Source organism: Budorcas taxicolor, chromosome 2, assembly GCF_023091745.1.
Source record: "Budorcas taxicolor isolate Tak-1 chromosome 2, Takin1.1, whole genome shotgun sequence".
NCBI classification, from domain to species: Eukaryota; Metazoa; Chordata; class Mammalia; order Artiodactyla; family Bovidae; genus Budorcas; species Budorcas taxicolor.
The window spans coordinates 51,228,157-51,246,175 of record NC_068911.1 but is presented as its reverse complement, the minus strand read 5'-3'; the positions used below and the strand labels follow the sequence as shown (position 1 = coordinate 51,246,175).

The 18,019-nt window shown below is 40.1% G+C and overlaps 1 protein-coding gene across 1 annotated transcript in view; it reads left to right on the top strand.

Moving 5' to 3' along the window:
- Positions 1–258: 258 nt before the first annotated feature.
- WDR75 (WD repeat domain 75) overlaps positions 259–18,019 on the top strand; it is a 34,632-nt gene continuing 16,871 nt past the window's right edge. The window contains exons 1-6 of the mRNA XM_052635460.1: positions 259–344; positions 6,283–6,412; positions 7,172–7,237; positions 8,002–8,092; positions 11,230–11,354; positions 14,788–14,858. Coding sequence (XP_052491420.1) covers positions 259–344; positions 6,283–6,412; positions 7,172–7,237; positions 8,002–8,092; positions 11,230–11,354; positions 14,788–14,858 — 569 coding nt within the window. The remainder of the gene's footprint in view (positions 345–6,282; positions 6,413–7,171; positions 7,238–8,001; positions 8,093–11,229; positions 11,355–14,787; positions 14,859–18,019) is intronic.

The following is an 18,019-nucleotide window of genomic DNA, read 5'->3' as shown; positions in this document are numbered from 1 at the left end:
ACTGTCCATGGGGTCGCAAAGAGTCGGACACAACTGAGTGACTTCACTTTCACTTTTCACTTTTCAAAGTGACGTTGCCCAAGTCAAAGATGGCCGCGCAGGCTCTGGGCCTTACCATAGAAACCTACCATAGAGACTGAGTCCTAGAATGCCCCCGCGTGGCGGCCTGTGGGCCGGGACAGAGTACCTACCCGCCGGCTTCCGTTGAGGAAGCTCGTGGCGGAACCGGCCGTAGAGAGTCCTTGCGCGTGCGCGAAGATGGTGGAGCAAGAGGGCATCCGCGTGGTTCGTTGTGGCGGCAGCGAGTTGAACTTCAGGCGAGCGGTGTTCTCTGCGGATTCTAAGTATGAGGCCATGGGTTATTGCCGGCCCGGCTGAGGGGCGTGAGTCCACGGGTGGCGAGAACTGCCGGGCGCGTCTGGACGGGCCAGCCGGCGCTTCTGGCTCGGGGAAGCGGCGCGCGCGGGAGGGAGCCGGGGTCCAGGTGCTGCGAGAGGAGTCGGAAACCCCTTAATCCAGAGGCACCGCAGGCTGGGGCGCGCTCGCTTCCCGGCTCCCCGGACCTGCCGATAGGCTGAGGGGGCCCCCGGGCTGCCGTTGTGTTAGAATCGGCTCAGCATTGGAGAGGCTGGAAAATGGTTCAGGCACAGATCCGCTACTCTTGGAAAACCAGGAGTAAACAGCCTTCTTTCGGACCGAATCGTGACTTAGGTTACTGAACGATTGCAGGTTCCGATTTCTTTGCAGTTCCCTAACACCTAAAAGATGCGTTTTGATAGCCTTTTTGGAGCTCTCCGTAAAAACTGATATTAGATTCTGTGTGAAATAAATATATGCGTAAGTCCTGATGCCCCTGCTCAGGAGTTCAGTGTAGCTGGAAGCGTAACTAAGCCCGGTTCATCTATTGTGTGCTTTTCGCGAGGTTCTTAATCTTTGCTTCAGTTGCCTCATCTATAAACGGGAATAATATTTAGTAGTTCATTTCATAGGGTTGTTACAAGAGGATTAAATGCCTTAATACATAGTGTTTAGTCCTTCAGTCGTGTGCGACTCTTTGCGGCCCCGTGGACGGCAGCACACCAAGGCTTCCCTGTCTTTCACTGTCTCCCGGAATTTGCTCAAACTCTTGTCGTTTGAGTCAGTGATACATACCATCCAGCCATCTCATCCACTGTCACCCCGCCTCCTCCTGCCCTCAATCTTGCCCAGCATTAGGGCCTTTTCCAATGGCTCTTCACAGTTCAGTTCAGTTGCTCAGTCGTGTCCGACTCTTTGCGACCCATGAACTGCAGCAACGCAGGCCTCCCTGTCCATCACCGACTCCCGGAGTTCACTCAAACTGACGTCCATCGAGTCAGTGATGCCATCCAGCCATCTCATCCTCTGTCACCCCCTTCTCCTCATGCCCTCCCAGCATCAGGGTCTTTTCCAGTGAGTCAACTCTTCGCATGAGGTGGCCAAAGTACTGGAGTTTCAGCTTCAACCTCAGTCCTTCCAATGAACACCCAGGACTGATCTCCTTTAGAATGGACTGGTTGGCTCTCCTTGCAGTCCAAGGGACTCTCAAGAGTCTTCTCCAACACCACAGTTCAAAAGCATCAATTCTTCGGCGCTCAGCCTTCTTCACAGTCCAACTCTCACATCCATACATGACTACTGGAAAAACCATGAGGTGGCCAAAGTATATAGAGAGCATGTCAAACAATGCTTGTCGTTGAATGGCTCAGTATATGTCAGCTCTTACATCATTGCTATATTGTGAACATCATCTAGAAATGACACAATATAAAGAGGTTTCCAAGTCACTCAGGGATAGACACTTACCAAACTCCCTTTCTGTCTTGGAAAAGCAGAGGTAGTATCTTACGAAAGTTTGTATTGCCACAATATCTTACGGGTATATGGCAATAGTTATTGAATGCATGCATGACTTAAAGAAACTTCTGTAAATTGCTTTAGAAAATTGCAAAAAAAGAAAAAAAGATCTTTTGGTCTTTACAATACAAAGGGCTTTGTTGATACTCAACTTGTGAGTCAGGAGGAAACTGAGGCTTCAAGAGATTGCCAGAGTTCTGCCACTTTGGACTTTTATCCAGTTTCTTCCTCCAGTGTACTATTTCTACAAGCTATTCATTATATTGGGATCTAATGTTTTTCACTTCCTTAGTCTTGCAGTTAATTTTTAAGTGTTTACCAACTATGTGTTTGTAACAAACAGATTTTGAAAACTAAGATAATTCCAGGATTGATCCTACCTTTAAGAATTTCAAACCTAATGAGGAAAAGAAGATAACCAGTAACAGATGTTTCATACAGTGGCACTTTGGAAGCCCATAAGAAACAGTGTTTCAGACTGAAAGGATGGAGAAGGTTGAGGAAGTGATGTTTAGGCTCCCCATGGAACAAACTCCGGGAGATGGTGAACCACGGGGAAGCCGCAGGCAAAGGAGTCACAAAGAGTTGGACACGACTTGAGCAACTGAACTACAATAAATGGATGGTATTTTGACTAGAGGATATAGATGGAAGGCATTCGGGATAGGGGGCACAGTATAAGCATGAGAACTGTGGTACAGTTAGCTAGTAGGAATGGTGTGTGGAGAGAGCTGGGGATATGAGTTTCGAAAGGAAACATAGAATCATTCTTGGTTGTTGTTTGGTCCAAAGAGAGTGTATTTTTTTAGTTCTCTAGATAAGGTATACTCAGGCAGGGGGTGGTAACATAAGATTGTGTTTCAGAATATGAATCTGAAAACTGTATCACTTCAGTTCAGTTGCTCAGTCGTGTCCAACTCTTTGCGACTCCATGAACCGCAGCACGCCAGGCCTCCCTGTCCATCATCAACTTCTGGAGCCCACCCAAACCCATGTCCATTGAGTTGGTGATGCCATCCAACCATCTCATCCTCTGTCGTCCCCTTCTCATCCTGCCCTCAATCTTTCCCAGCATCAGGGTCTTTTCAAATGAGTCAGCTCTTCACATCAGGTGGCCAAAGTATTGGAATTTCAGCATCAGTCCTTCCAGTGAACACCCAGGACTGATCTCCTTTAGGGTGGACTGGTTGAATCTCCTTGCAGTCCAGGGGACTCTGAAGAGTCTTCAACACCACAGTTCAAAAGCATAAAGCTGTATAATACATGGTGGAGAGATGAGAGACGGTAGGAAAGCATACTCAAGGTACAATGCTGGCATAGAAGAGGGAGTCACACAGTGAGAAAGTTTCCCTTCAGCAGTAGGATCTTGCAAAACCAGTAGGAGTTTGCTCCTTCTGTGATATGTTGGGAGGCAGGGAGATTAAGCAAAGCAGACAACTTAAATTGGAATAGGCGGAGGGTTATCATGGCTGTGGGGTCAGTGTATCTGCAGCATAGGGTGAAGGGAAGTGGTAGGAGAAGAGTCTAGAAGGTTATAGACCAGGGCTCTGAAGGCTAATGCAGGCATCCAAGCAAGAGATGACTTTGGCCAAAATTAAGATACTGTTGAGGGTGAAGAGAGAAGACAGGGCTTTGGAGTGCTTTAGCAAATAGGATTAACAAGGAAAAGATGTTGGGTTCATACTGGGCCTCTTGAGTTTAAAGTACCTTGAAAATAAATGTGAATGTAGCAGATGTTTAGGTAGAAATTCAAGATAGGAACTTGGTCAAGATTTAGAGATGCTTTTTTTCATGTATATATATATAAGCTAATAATTAAAGCCAGTTTTTTAGCAAATTAACAGGGTTATAATGAAATCACTGAAGACTTGAATATTATCTAAAAGCTACTAGAAGGAGTTGGCTAACTTATACAAAGAGGAATAAGGAAATGTTGTATTTTACTTCAAAGAGTTTATCAAAAAAGCTGAATTAGTAAATGAAATGACAGAATCGTGGAATTTTAGCAGCATCGTTTTTCTTTCCCAGCCCTTAAATCATACATTCTTCAGAACCTCATATAAATCCTGTTTCCTGCTTGAAAACATCATTAATTTCATCAACACTCTGTCAACAAAGATGCCTTGAGTCCTCTGTGACAGGCACTGTGGCGGTGCTTAATGTGCATTCCTGTCTACATAGTTTAGGTATTGTTATCCTCATTTTACAGAAGTATTTACTGAGTGTTAGCTGTGCAAAGCTTGCACTTGCACACATTGTCTCAGTGTACCTTTATAATAATCTTATAATAATCTTTATAATAATCCTGTGAGTAGACATCAGTGAGGTTTAGAGAGATTAAGTAAGTTCTCCAGCGTCATTCAGCCCATACATGGATAAAAGCTGACATTCGAACCCATCTGGGTTTGACTTCTTTAAAATGCATTCTTTTCTACCACACTGTATTTCCATTATTATTTGTAATAAGTAAACATAATTGCTCCCCTCAAGGAGCTCACAGCCTGGTCGGGAAGGTCTCTCAGAACACTGTGTGGAAAATGCCGGAGTAGAGCTGAGCCCTGCACCCTGTGGAAGCAGGTTTAAGACAGGCACTGATTTGGAACAGAATGAGGGAAGGTTTCCCGTAGAAAGATACCGGAGCTGAATGTCAAAGACATAGAAAATGTTCTCATTCTCCATGGATAGCAGAATGTGCAAAAGCATGGAGTGTTTCCTCTAGAGGTTTGTATTTAAATATTGGTAGTTAAACCCATTATTCTCTGCTGAGGAGGAAGGAGAGAGGAAATCACTTTCCTGTAGAGAAGAGTATCAAAATCAGCTAGGGTGAGTTTTCAGTACCCCCTCACCCACCACCATCTCAAGGAAATACTGCCTAAAGGACCTGCTGATGCAGGGGGGTGGAGGGTTGGGCAGGTTTTTGGAAATTTGAACCACTTGGCCTACTGTTCAAGTGAAAAAGTTCTAGACAGATTGGAGTCAAACTTAGGAATTGGGATCATATCCTGAAAGCAGTGAAAAAACCTTGAAGGATTTTAATTTAGTTTTTGTTTAAGGAAGTAATATGGTCAGGTTTGTAAAAATTAGTCTGGTATGAATAATAAAAGTGAATTGAAGGGCCACACCTGGAGACTGAAGGGAGCCCTTAAAAGAGTGGTCTGGGCTGAAGACAGTGAGAACCTGGGTACTCCTGGGCATGGAGAGGAGGAACGAGCCAGCAGGGGCGTCCATGGGCCTCGGTTGCTTCATTGCTTGTTCTTTGTTGATCTTATTAAACAGTTGAACACAACTGTGTCCTCTGGTCACAGCACTTGGAAGAGGCATCTTAATTTCAGAGATGTATGTGTGAAAACTCAAGTGTCTTAGAAATGATAAAACAGGGTAGTAGCAGCCCTAGTCAGCGTAGATTTACCCTTTGATTATTTGGTGGTAATTCTTTCATTTTATCTAGTTTATAAAACCTTTGAAGATTGGGCAAGTTCTGTTTGACAAATGTGTGCATATATTGCAATCAAATATAAGTAAGGCCTCTGCCCTATAGGAGCTTATGGGTACATAAGGGAGATGGATATTTAGATAAATGAGGAATTTCAACACAATTCAAAAATAGATCAAATGATTTGGGATCACAGAGTAGAGAGAGGTCCAGTCTAAGGATTCTGTGGTTTTTACCTTCTTTGGTATATGAGGAAGCACCATGTTAGACATGTACAGTGTCAGATCTAATAGGCATAGAACAAGCATCTTTTATTTGATAGATCCTAGAATATTTGCAGTTCTGAGCTTTGTCTTATGGTTATGCCTACTATGAAAAAAGTCAAATATTACCCCAGATTAACCACAATTAATAATTTAATAGCCTCTGCTATATGGAAGAAAGCCACAAATCTAGAAAAACAAAGGCAAAATCAGCATTTTGGCAGTAAGAAAAAGAACTGCCATGAAGTCTTTACACTTTGCTGTATGAGAGACCTCACTGAGTAGAGAATCTCTGACTTCATACTTGTAAACTGGTGTCCGCAATGAATGATGGAGTATTGGAGGACAGGGAAAGACTGCTGTTAGCCACACCACCACAGAATAGTAACTGATTGTGCATAACACAGTCTCTGCATCCATTAGTGAGCAGGCAACTTGGTTAGGTCAGCCGTTTTTGCAGGATGATTCCATACAGCCTCTGCCCCTGGCACAGGTCAGAGATGTGATTTTGGCATCATTGATCTACTTTTGAGAGTTAATGAACTAAATGGCCTTAGATGTCCCCATAGGTGTGAGCAACACAATTTGAGTACTCAGTTCTTAAATTTTTTTTTTGAATGAAATCTCCATTGCATGTTTTAATTTTTCATGGACAATAGACAGATTATACTGTATGGAGAAGTGAATCTTGTTTTTCTCTCTTATTTCCAGGTATATCTTCTGTGTCTCTGGAGACTTTATTAAAGTTTATAGCACAGCTACAGAAGAATGTGTGCATATATTGCAAGGGCACAGAAATCTGGTGACCGGAATCCAGCTCAATCCCAACAACCATCTACAGGTGTTAAACGATTCGCAATTTAATATTTTAATATTGACGTTACTGTTGCCAGAATAATTTAAATAGAATTTGGCTGAGAAGCTTTCTAGGTGACGATCAAGGAAATATCTATTTTGATTTTCTGGCTCAGGATATTTTTCACTTATTTTTAATTATTAAAATAGGGTCACAGCCTAGAACTACATTATTTATGAGATGAGTTCCATGTCCTACTCCACCATCTTTCTTGTTAAATTGTTTTCACAATAAGCACACACAGAAGTTCGGTATAACCTTAGTAAAACTCAGTCCACTGAAACAGAAATAAAAACATGTTACTAAGGCATTCTGGTGTTACCAAAGTTTGGCCCACAGACTGTTGGTTACAGTGAGGTAAGTGTAGATATTGACTGTTACACCCTACATTCCTTTGATACCTGTGCAAGATAAAAGTAGTTCTGCTGGTAAAGAACTGGGCTCTGGGATAATAGTCACAAGCTCTCAAGAGTTTTTTATTACTCGGTACCTTATCATCTCCCTCTTGAAAGTAGAGGGTTGACTTTTTTCCTTCTTTTAATTAAAATTTGATAGGTCTCATTTCCGCAAAGAGCTGTGATAAGATTTTTTATTTTGCAAAAAGAGTATAAATGACTTCACGTCTTTAAAGCTAATAATAGATTAATGAATAGGCAATGCCTTCTGTATCAGCATTTAAGTTACTTGATAATCTTATTGTAGTTCTTTTTCTTAATCAGTTTTGCACTGTTTTTACCCTTTTAGCTGTATTCTTGTTCCGTTGATGGCACGATTAAACTGTGGGACTATATAGATGGCATTTTGATAAAGGTACGTGGATTGAGTTTCCATTTTCATTATGGGAAGAGGAATGGCAACATAAGACAGATGTTTTTTGTTACTTCTCTGAGGTCTCATCTTTTAATGAGCAGTGAAAGAACATATTTACAAGAGATATTATCGGTGATACACAAAATTACCAAGAACCAATAAGGAAAAGCTAGTGACCCCACAGGAAAAAAAAGTTGGTATAGAGTAGGAATATGTAATACACTAAAAAGAAATAGCCAATAAACATGAAAAGGTTCTTAACCTTGTTAATAGTTAAATGTAAATTAAGAGATAACACAGCATTCTTCCCTCTCAGTTTAGACAAATTACAAATTGAAAATATATAGTGATAAAATATAGAGAAATAGACATTTTTGTATATAGTCAGTATATGACTGAAAACGAATATGTTTGCTCCAGCAATCTCACCTTTAGGAATCTCTTGTTGAAATAATGGCAGGTACATACGGTTCTTAAAACATTAAACATTGTTCATGGTAGAAAAAAGTTGAATCTAATCTTGAGTTAAAATTGGGTATTCATTCAATAGAATACTGTGCACCCATTGAAAAGAACCAGGTAGATCTAGAGATACTCACTGAAAAGGTTATTCAGTAAATACATACTGAATGTCCACCTAAGTCAAGGTTTCTTCTGATGTTGGCAAAATAGCAGTGAGCAAAATGGATTAAAAAATCCCTCCTGTTATGAAACTTTTGCAGGGGGTGGACAGAACAAATAATATGGTGCTCTTTATCTTTCAGACCTTCAGAGTTGGATGTGAACTTCATGCCCTCTTTACTCTTTCCTGCGCTGAGGATTCTGTCTTCGTTATGATAAATAAAGGAAAACCAGGTATAGTAAATTAATTTATTTTGATTTATATATCTTTGAGTGGCTTTTTTTTTTTTTACAGTGTCTCAAATTTAACATTTTCGTTTTAATCTGAAGTCAACAGTTTTGGAGCTGGTGTTTAAACTGGTTTCATCATTATTGCAGTCATATGGGGGAGGGTTTGTATTACTTTCTGAAGTATTGATGATGGAATGATTATTTAAAATATGGTTGTGATAATGGACAACCTTACTCTAATTTTAAAGCTGTTTTGAGGTACAGTGTGTCTTGCTACTGAACAAATGTCAGTTTTAAGCATCACTATCATTTTACCCATCCTCGAACACCACCCATTTGTTGACCTTGAATCTGGAAGAAATGGTATAGAAAACAAATTATTAGCAGCTAAGAGAGTGGCTAAATTATTTTTATATTTTTTGTTATCATTGGAACATTATTCACTCAAATTGCCATGTTTCAGAGCATTCTAGGAAATATAGAATATCTTCAGTGGTTACAAGTAATTATCCTTTAGCAGTAAGTTTAATACCCCAGCATTGATATGAAGAATATATCCAAAGCATTTTTCCAATCTCAGACTTTAAGAATCCCAGTGCAACCTGTGTTTATCCTCCTAAAAATAGAGTTGTATTCAGAATACAAAGTACAGAGCAGCTTTAAATTTGTAACTGGGTGGTCAGCTAGATTGGCTCACAACCCATTAACTAAGTAATCCTTTCCATGGTGTGGGTGGTTTGGAAATTTTGGGGAGATTTTTGGTTTGTTTTTGGGGGGGTGTTGGTAGTTAGATTTGGGGGATTTGGGAGGGGGGTCGTTTCTTTTGTTGAAACAGTTTGCAGATTGCTAATGTCATGAACTTTTAAGTAACTTGAGAATAGTCACAACTGTGAAAGTGAAATCGTTTTCAGCTAGAAGTCATTTGTTAACAACCGTGTTAAGGAGTAATGTTTTTATCTATCAGAAATGTGACATGAAAGAATAAAAAGCTATGAGTTTTCTTATGTGACCCATCAGTTCAGTTCAGTCGCTCAGTCGTGTCCGACTCTTTGCGACCCCATGAATCGCAGCATGCCAGGCCTCCCTGTCCATCACCAACTCCCGGAGTTCACTCAGACTCACGTCCATCGAGTCGGTGATGCCATCCAGCCATCTCATCCTCGGTCGTCCCCTTCTCCTCCTGCCCCCAATCCCTCCCAGCATCAGAGTCTTTTCCAATGAGTCAAATCTTTGCATGAGGTGGCCAAAGTACTGGAGTTTCAGCTTCAACATCATTCCTTCCAATGAACACCCAGGACTGATTTCCTTTAGGGTGGACTGGTTGGATCTCCTTGCAGTCCAAGGGACTCCCAAGAGTCTTTTCCAGCACCACAGTTCAAAAGCATCAATTCTCCTATGCTCAGCTTTCTTTATAGTCCAACTCTCACATCCATACATGACCACTGGAAAAACCATAGCCTTGACTAGATGGACCTTAGTCAGCAAAGTAATGTCTCTGCTTTTCAATATGCTATCTAGGTTGGTCATAACTTTCTTTCCAAGGAATAAGTGTCTTTTAATTTCATGGCTGCAGTCACCATCTGCAGTGATTTTGGAGCCCCAAAAAATAAAGTCTGACACTGTTTCCACTGTTTCCCCATCTATTTCCCATGAAGTGATGGGACTGGATGCCATGATCTTCGTTTTCTGAATGCTGAACTTTAAGCCAACTTTTTCACTCTCCTCTTTCACTTTCATCAAGAGGCTTTTTAGTTCCTCTTTCTGCCATAAGGGTGGTGTCATCTGCATATCTGAGGTTATTGATATTTCTCCTGGCAATCTTGATTTCAGCTTATGCTTCTTCCAGCCCAGCGTTTCTCATGATGTACTCTGCATATAAGTTAAATAAGCAGGGTGACAATATTCAGCCTTGACATACTCCTTTTCCTATTTGGAACCAATCTCTTGTTCCATGTCCAGTTCTAAGTATTGCTTCCTGACCTGCATATAGAGTTCTCAAGAGCATAAACTGTCTTTAAGGGACATTTCAAAAAATGTCCTGGAAATGGCAGTATATTTCTTAAAATGATTGTTGCCTTATATGGTGACTGTTTAAAATAACACTTTTCAGTATTTAGGTTCTGCCTGTACATAAATATGTGAATTCTTAATGTCTGTTGTTGTTGTTTAGTCACTCAGTCGTGTCCCACACTTGTGACCCCATGGACTGTAGCCCACCAGGTTCCTCCGTCCATGGGATTCTCCAGGCAAGAATACTGGAGTTGGGTGCCATTTCCTTCTGCATCTTAATGTCTCTCTTAATTCTTAATCTGTATGCGTATTAAAAAATTAATGTTTCTAAACTCCAACTCACTGGGTCTGAGATTTGGTCTAGGAATGAGCATTTTTTGTATCTTCCTAGGTGGCTTTGCTCATCACTGTAGTTTGGTAGCCACTCCCCATACTCACCACATGATTCCTCAGTTGAAGTGGGCAGTGTTGGGGAAGACTTAACGTTAGAAAAGAGAATACATTTTTAGGATTTAGGCATATACAGTTTGAGATGACTGAAAAGGCTGTAAGAAAGACTGGAAAACAGAAAAAAATAGTAGATCAATGCATTACAGAATTTTGTATTCATTGTAAAGTCTCAGGGTCTTCCCTGTGAGAGGATAAGGAAGAAATAGTGCAGTGAAATATAACTGTTTCCTGTTTAAGGAGAAGCTCTTTTAACAGAATACAAAGAGAAAAGCGTGCCAGTTTACAGAAAAGATTTATCCTATGTTTGTGTGGCAAGTCCATAGCATTTCTGAAAGCTCTCAGATGATTCGTTGCTTGTGGCTGCTCATTTCACCAGTATGTCATATTCTGTCTCCATTTTAAAGCTCACGTCAGCACTTTGGAAAGCAAAATGCACCAGTAAAAGAAACTGTTTCCTATTTCTACCTATATGACGCTTGTGTGTATACATAAATGAGTTGTGAGATTAGACTTCTGTTAAAACTTGTATATTCAAATGAAGAGTACAGCTTTTTCAGATAGCCAGAATTATGATCTTGGCATCAAGTGAACTCTGGAGTTCTGATAAACGGTCTTATATGAACAAACACACATGTTTTTCTCTGGAGAAGCTTTCTATTAATATAGCTGCCTTTGGCTAGATGTCTTTCAGCTGGCTTCAGTGAAACTACCAAAATCATCAAGTCAGGAAGTAGAAGCTAAGGAGCTCTCCTTTGTTTTGGATTACGTAAACCAGTCACCCAAGTGCATTGCCTTTGGAAATGAGGTAAAATTTGCTTTGTTGGTTTTCTTTTGTGTACATAAAATCTCTTTCCTGCAGTCTTCCTCTGAGTATTTTATGTTACAGTCATTTAATATTGCCTTGATAGTAGCTAAAAAAACTGTCTTGCAGCTTTAGCATACGTTCGCAGTATAGATTTTTTTAGGGCCATTCTTATCTTGTATATTGTCTTACTGCTCTTATAAACTCTGTAATTGTTCAGAAAAATCAGTGGTTTGACATATTTTCTGTACTTCTTAGCCTATACCACATAAAAGCCACTTAAATTCTTTGATTATAGACATATGTCTTTTGAAAATATGACCTCCATGTCTATAAATAATATGCCTTTACAGAAAAGTAAAGAAATGAAATCTCACAAGCGATAATATTTGAGGAATCTTTTTCTAGACTTTTGCTTAAATATGTATAAAATAACTTCCCAAACTGAATAATTATCTGAGGGCGTTTATCTTTTTTTTCTTCATTTAGCACTGCAGCAGTGTATACTTAAATTTTTATCTGAAACAGTAACTGTATGATGTTCATACAATAATTTATTCAGCTATCAAATCAAGTACCATAGAAAGCCCCTAGATATCATTGTGATGGCATGTTTCTTTAGTCTTAAGTTTTGTAACATTATTTTGGTTTTGTTCTAAAAAGGGTTAATTTCTTAGAGAAAACATAAACGTCATTACTCTTCAGCATCGTAGTCATCAGTTAAATACAAATTAAAAGCACAATGAGATACTACTTCACGTCCACTAGAACAGATAGTGACGGTACTGAAAGTGAAAGTGAAGTCGCTCAGTCGTGTCCGACTCTTTGCGACCCCATGAACGGTAACCTACCAGGCTCTGCAGTCCATGGGATTTTCCAGGCAAGGATACTGGAGTGGGCTGCCATTTCCTTCTCCAGGGGATCTTCCCAACCCAGGAATCGAAGCCGGGTCTCCTGCATTGCAGACAGACGCTTTACTGTCTGAGCCACTGCTGCTGCTGTGTGGTACTGAGTGGTGGCTAAATATGGGGTAAAGTTAAACATGTGCCTTTACTGTGACCCAGCAGTTCTGCTTATAGGTAGCAACAAGAAAGCATGGCCACAAAATGACATGTACGAGAAAGTGTGTGTCAATAAGGGAATAAATGATTTGTAATACATATGCATTCACTGGTTGCTGCTTCACAATAAAAAGGAACTAATGATACATATAAGAGCATGGGTGAATCTCAGGTGATATTGAGCTACCATTGTAATGTATTAAATTGGTGCAAAAGTAATTGTGGTTTCAGACCATGAATTTTAAATCATAATTAGGCTGAAACACATCTTTGTTTTTTTTCCCCTTTTTTAATTTTTTAAAATATAAATTTATTTTAATTGGAGGTTAATTACTTTACAATACTGTATTGGTTTTGCCATACATCAACATGAATCCACCACAGCTATACACATGAAACATATCTTTATTAATCAAAATAGCGACCATTGCAATCAAGACATTTTTGCCAATGAGAAATAAGTTTGCTTATTTCTGTATCATAAAAACCCATGCTTCAGGATTCATCAGACTCTTAGAAAGCATTTTCTGCCTCCTGATTGTGGAGCGTTTTCCCTGCAAAAAGTTGTTGAGATGCCAGAAGAAGTGGTAGTTGGTTGACAAGAGGTCAGGTGAAATATAATAGATGAGGCAAAACTTGATAGCCTAAATCATTCATTTTTTGAAGTGTTGTTTGTGTGATGTGCAGTCAGGCATTGTCTTGGGGAAGAATTGTGCGCTTTCTGTTGACCAGTGCTGACTGCAGTCATTGCAGTTTTCACTGCATCTCATCAACTTGCTGAGCATACTCCTCAAATGTAATGGTGTCACCGGGATTCAGAAAGCTGTAGTGAATCAGACAGGCAGGAGACCATCAAGCAGTGGCCACGATCTTTTTTTGATGCAAGTTTGGCTTTGGGAAGTGCTTTGGATCTTCTTCTCAGTCCACCCATAGAGCTGGTCATTGCTGGTTGTCATATACAATCCACTTTTCCTCATATGTCACAGATCGAGAAATGGTTCATTGTTGTTGCATAGAATAAAAAGTGTATATATATATATACATATATTTTTTTTTTTTTCCTTTTTGGTCAGCTGTTGAGACACCTACTTATTGACCTTTTTCACCTTTCCAATTTGCTTCAAATGCCAAACGACCACAGAATGGTTGACATTGAGTTCTTTGGCAATATCTCATGTAGTTGTAGGAGGATCAGCTTTGATGATGGCTGCCAGTTGGTCATTGTCAACTTCCAATGGCCAGCTACTACCCTCCTCATCTTCCAGGCTCTCGTCTTCTTTGCAAAACTTCTTTAACAACCACTGCACTGTACATTCAGCAGTCGTTCCTGGGCCAGATGTGTTGTTGATGTTGTGAGTTGTCTCTGCTGCTTTATGATCCTTTTTGAACTCAAATAAGAGAATCACATAAATTTGCTTTTCGTCTAATACCATTTCTATAGTCTAAAAGTAAGTATAAACAGCAAGCAATAAGTCATGAGCAAAAAACATAAAGTGAGAAATATGCATCAAAATGGTGTATAACATAACCACATTTATTTAAGAATGTATTCCAATATCAAATGGCAAAGTTCAGCAGTACAAAACCACAGTTACTTTTGCACCAACCTAATATTTACCATTCTGTTATAGAACAGGCTGAGAGGTAAGCTATGGTGATAGCTGGCAGGGCTAGATGCATTGGGGATTGACTGGAATAAAGAACAAATGAGCACTCCTGAGGCAAAGAAAATGTCCTAAATCTTGATTGTGGTGATGGTTACGTGGTTATATGCATGTTAGACGTTGCACTTTTTTGTTGATAAGTTATGCCATAATAGAAAAAAGTTTTAATCATTATGCTTAAAGTTTGAGAGTCTAGTTTTAGGATATAGGATCTACATTCCTCTTTAATTTTCTGATTATTATAAAAATGGGAGTATCCTTTCCGTACAATAATCATGCTGGTAAAGAATCCACCTGCAACGCAGGAGACCCCAGTTTAATTCCTGGGTCGGGAAGTTCCCCTGGAAAAGGGATAGGCTACCCACTCCAATATTCTTGGGCTTCCCTGGTGGCTTAGATGTTAAAGAATCTGCCTGCAGTGTGGGAGACCTGGGTTGGAAAGATCCCCTGGAGGAGAGCATGGCAACCCACTCCAATATTCTTGCCTGGAGAATCCCCGTGGACAGAGGAGCCTGGTGGGCTACAGTCCATGGGGGTCACAAAGATTCAACTAAGCAACTGCACATGCTTTTCATTGTTAAACTGTAATATATTGTTTCATATTAATATACTCAATCAGCAGAACAATTTTGTTGCTTTGTTAACTATTGTGATGAGAATATTTCATTTTAAACTGTTTTTATGAATGTTACCTTCTCTTTGCAATGCCAGGGGGAGTATGTTGCTGCAGTACGGGACTTCTACTTGTCTGTTTATTTTTTCAAAAAGAAAACAACAACAAGGTAAGAATTCCGTTTTGATAGCCTTATTTTATTTACTCAAGAGTTCATTGTAATTGTATTTATCTTAATTTTATTCATCCTGTGACCCAATGCTATTTCTCTACCATATTAAAATTATGAAACCACAAGATGTAAAGATAGAATTTTTAATCCACAGTGAGTTAAAATTATTACCCACAAAATCCTAGGGAGCTTGTCTCCCTAAAACCCCATCCACACATAGATTTCTGCTGTCAGAATTGGGATATGGTTTCCAAAGTCTTTTCTAGATGATCCTCATTCATTTTATGGCAGTAGAAATGAATATAGGCTTTCGGATATCTGGGCTTAACATGATTCAAATTAGTTCATTGAACCTCCTTGTACTTCAGATTAACATACATTTTAAATGGGGATGATACCATTAAATGCAGATCATGAACTCCTTATTGCAAAATTCAGACTTACGTTGAAGAAAGTAGGCAAAACCACTAGACTCTTCAGATATGACCTAAATCAAATACCTTACGATTATACAGCGGAAGTGACAAACAGATTCAAGGATTTAGATCTGATAGAGTGCCTGAAGAACTATGGATGGAGGTTCGTGACATTGTACAGGAGTCAGTGATCAAGACCATCCCCGAGAAAAAGAAATGCAAAACGGCAAAATGGTTGTCTGAGGAGGCCTTACAAATAGCTGAGAAAAGAGAAACTAAAGGCAAAGGAGAAAAGGAAAGATACATCCATTTGAGTGCAGAGTTCCAAGGAATAGCAAGGAGAGATAAGAAAGCCTTCCTCAGTGATCAATGCAAAGAAATAAGAGGAAAACAATAGAATGGGAAAGACTAGAGATCTCTTCAAGAAAATTAGAGATATCAAGGGAACATTTCATACAAAGATGGGCATAATAAAGGACAGAAAGTGTATGGACCTAACAGAAACAGAAGATATGAAGAAGAGGTGGCAAGAATACACAGAAGAACTACACAAAAAAGATCTTCATGACCCAGATAACCATGATGGTGTGATCACTCACCTAGAGCCAGACATCCTGGAATGCAAAGTCAAGTGGGCATCACTACGAACAGAGCTAGTGGAGGTGATGGAATTCCAGTTGAGCTATTTCAAATCCTAAAAGATTTGAAAGTGCTACACTCAATATGCCAGCAAATGTGGATAACTCAGCAGTGGCCCCAGGACTGGGAAAGGTCCGTTTTCATTCCAATCCCAAAGAAAGGCAATGCCAAAGAATGTTCAAACTACTGCACAGTTGCACTCATCTCACACGCTAGCAAAGTGATGCTCAAAATTCTCCAGACCAGGCTTCAATAGAACGTGGATCATGAACATCCAGATTTTCAACTGGATTTAGAGGAACCAGAGATCAAATTGCCAACATCCAGTGGATCATCAGAAAAGCACAAGAGTTCCAGAAAAACATTTGCTTCTGCTTTATTGACTATGCCAAAGCCATTGACTGTGTGGATAACAACAAACTGTGGAAAAGTCTTCAAAAGATAGAAATACCAGACCACCTTACCTGCCTCCTGAGAAATCTTTATGTGGGTCAAGAAGCAACAGTTAGAACTGGACATGGAACAACAGAGTGGTTCCAAATAGGGAAAGGAGTACTTCAAGGCTGTATATTGTCACCCTGCTTATTTAATTTATATGCAGAGTACATCATGTGAAATGCCAGGCTGAAGGAAGCACAAACTGGAATCAAGATTGCTGGGAGAAATATCAATAACTGAAGATATGCAGATGACGCCACCCTTATGGCAGAAAGTGAAGAGGAACTAAAAAGCCTCTTGATGAAAGTGAAAGAGGAGAGTGAAAAAGTTGGCTTAAAGCTCAACATTCAGAAAACAAAGATCATGGCATCCGCTCCCATCACTTCATGGCAAATAGATGGGGAAACAGTGACAGACTTTATATTGGGGGGCTCTAAAATCACTGCAGATGTTGGCTGCGGCCATGAAATTCAAAGATACTTACCCCTTGGATGAAAAGCTGTGACCAGTCTAGACGGCATATTAAAAAGCAGAGACATACTTTGCCGACAAAAGTCCGTCTAGTCAAAGCCATGGTTTTTCTAGTAGTCATGTATGGATGTGAGAGTTGCACTATAAAGAAAGCTGAGCATGGAAGAATTGATGCTTTTGAACTGTGGTGTTGGAGAAGACTCTGGAGAGACCCTTGGACTGCAAGGAGATCAAACCAGTCAATCCTGAAGTCAGTCAGTCCTGAATATTCATTGGAAGGACTGATGCTGAAGCTGAAACTCCAATACTTTGGCCACCTGATACGAAGAACTGACTCGCTGGAAAAGACTGATGGTGGGGTAGATTGAATGCAGGAGGAGAAGGGGATGACAAAGGATGAGCTGGTTGGATGTCATCACCAACTCGATGGACATGAGTTGAGTAAGCTCCAGGAGTTGGTGATGGACAGAGAATCCTGGCGTGCTGCAGTCCATGGGGTCGCAGAGTCGGACACAACTGAGCAGCTGAACTGAACTGAATAGAGTCGTAAGGATGAATGAGATAATATATTTAAAGAGGCTAGTGCTAAGCATGGGACGTCCCAGGTGGCACATTGGTAAGGAATCTGTCTGCCAGTGCAAGAGATACTAGAGACATGGGTTTGATCGTTGGATTGGGAAGTTTCCCTGGAGAAGGAAGTGGCAACCCACTCCAGTATTCTTGTCTGGAAAGTCCCATGGACAGAGGAGCCTGGTGGGCTACAGTCTGTGGGATTGTGCAGAGTCAGATAGGACTGAGCACAGCACACAGCGACACAGTGCTAAGCATGAGAAGTCATTCTTCAAATGACGCGGTCCTCTTTAACCCTGCCTGAAGATTAACATTTGTTTTCCTTTGCAGTATAATAAGCATCCTGACATCTTTGAACAGATTATCCAGTTGTCTCAGATATAATTTCTTATGCTTATCCATACTTAATACTAAAAACTTGGCTTAAACAAGAAATTTTAACAAACTTTGGCCAGGTAGAAAACCACAAAAAGGACTGTCTATTCTTTACTTCACTCTCAGTGGCTTCCATGGATAAGTTATGGCAGAATGTTATTCACGTAAAGTTTATATTGTTTAACAATACATGTTTATAAAACACAATTCATGATTCCTGGTCACAGTTTTTCTTAAAAATCGTACATT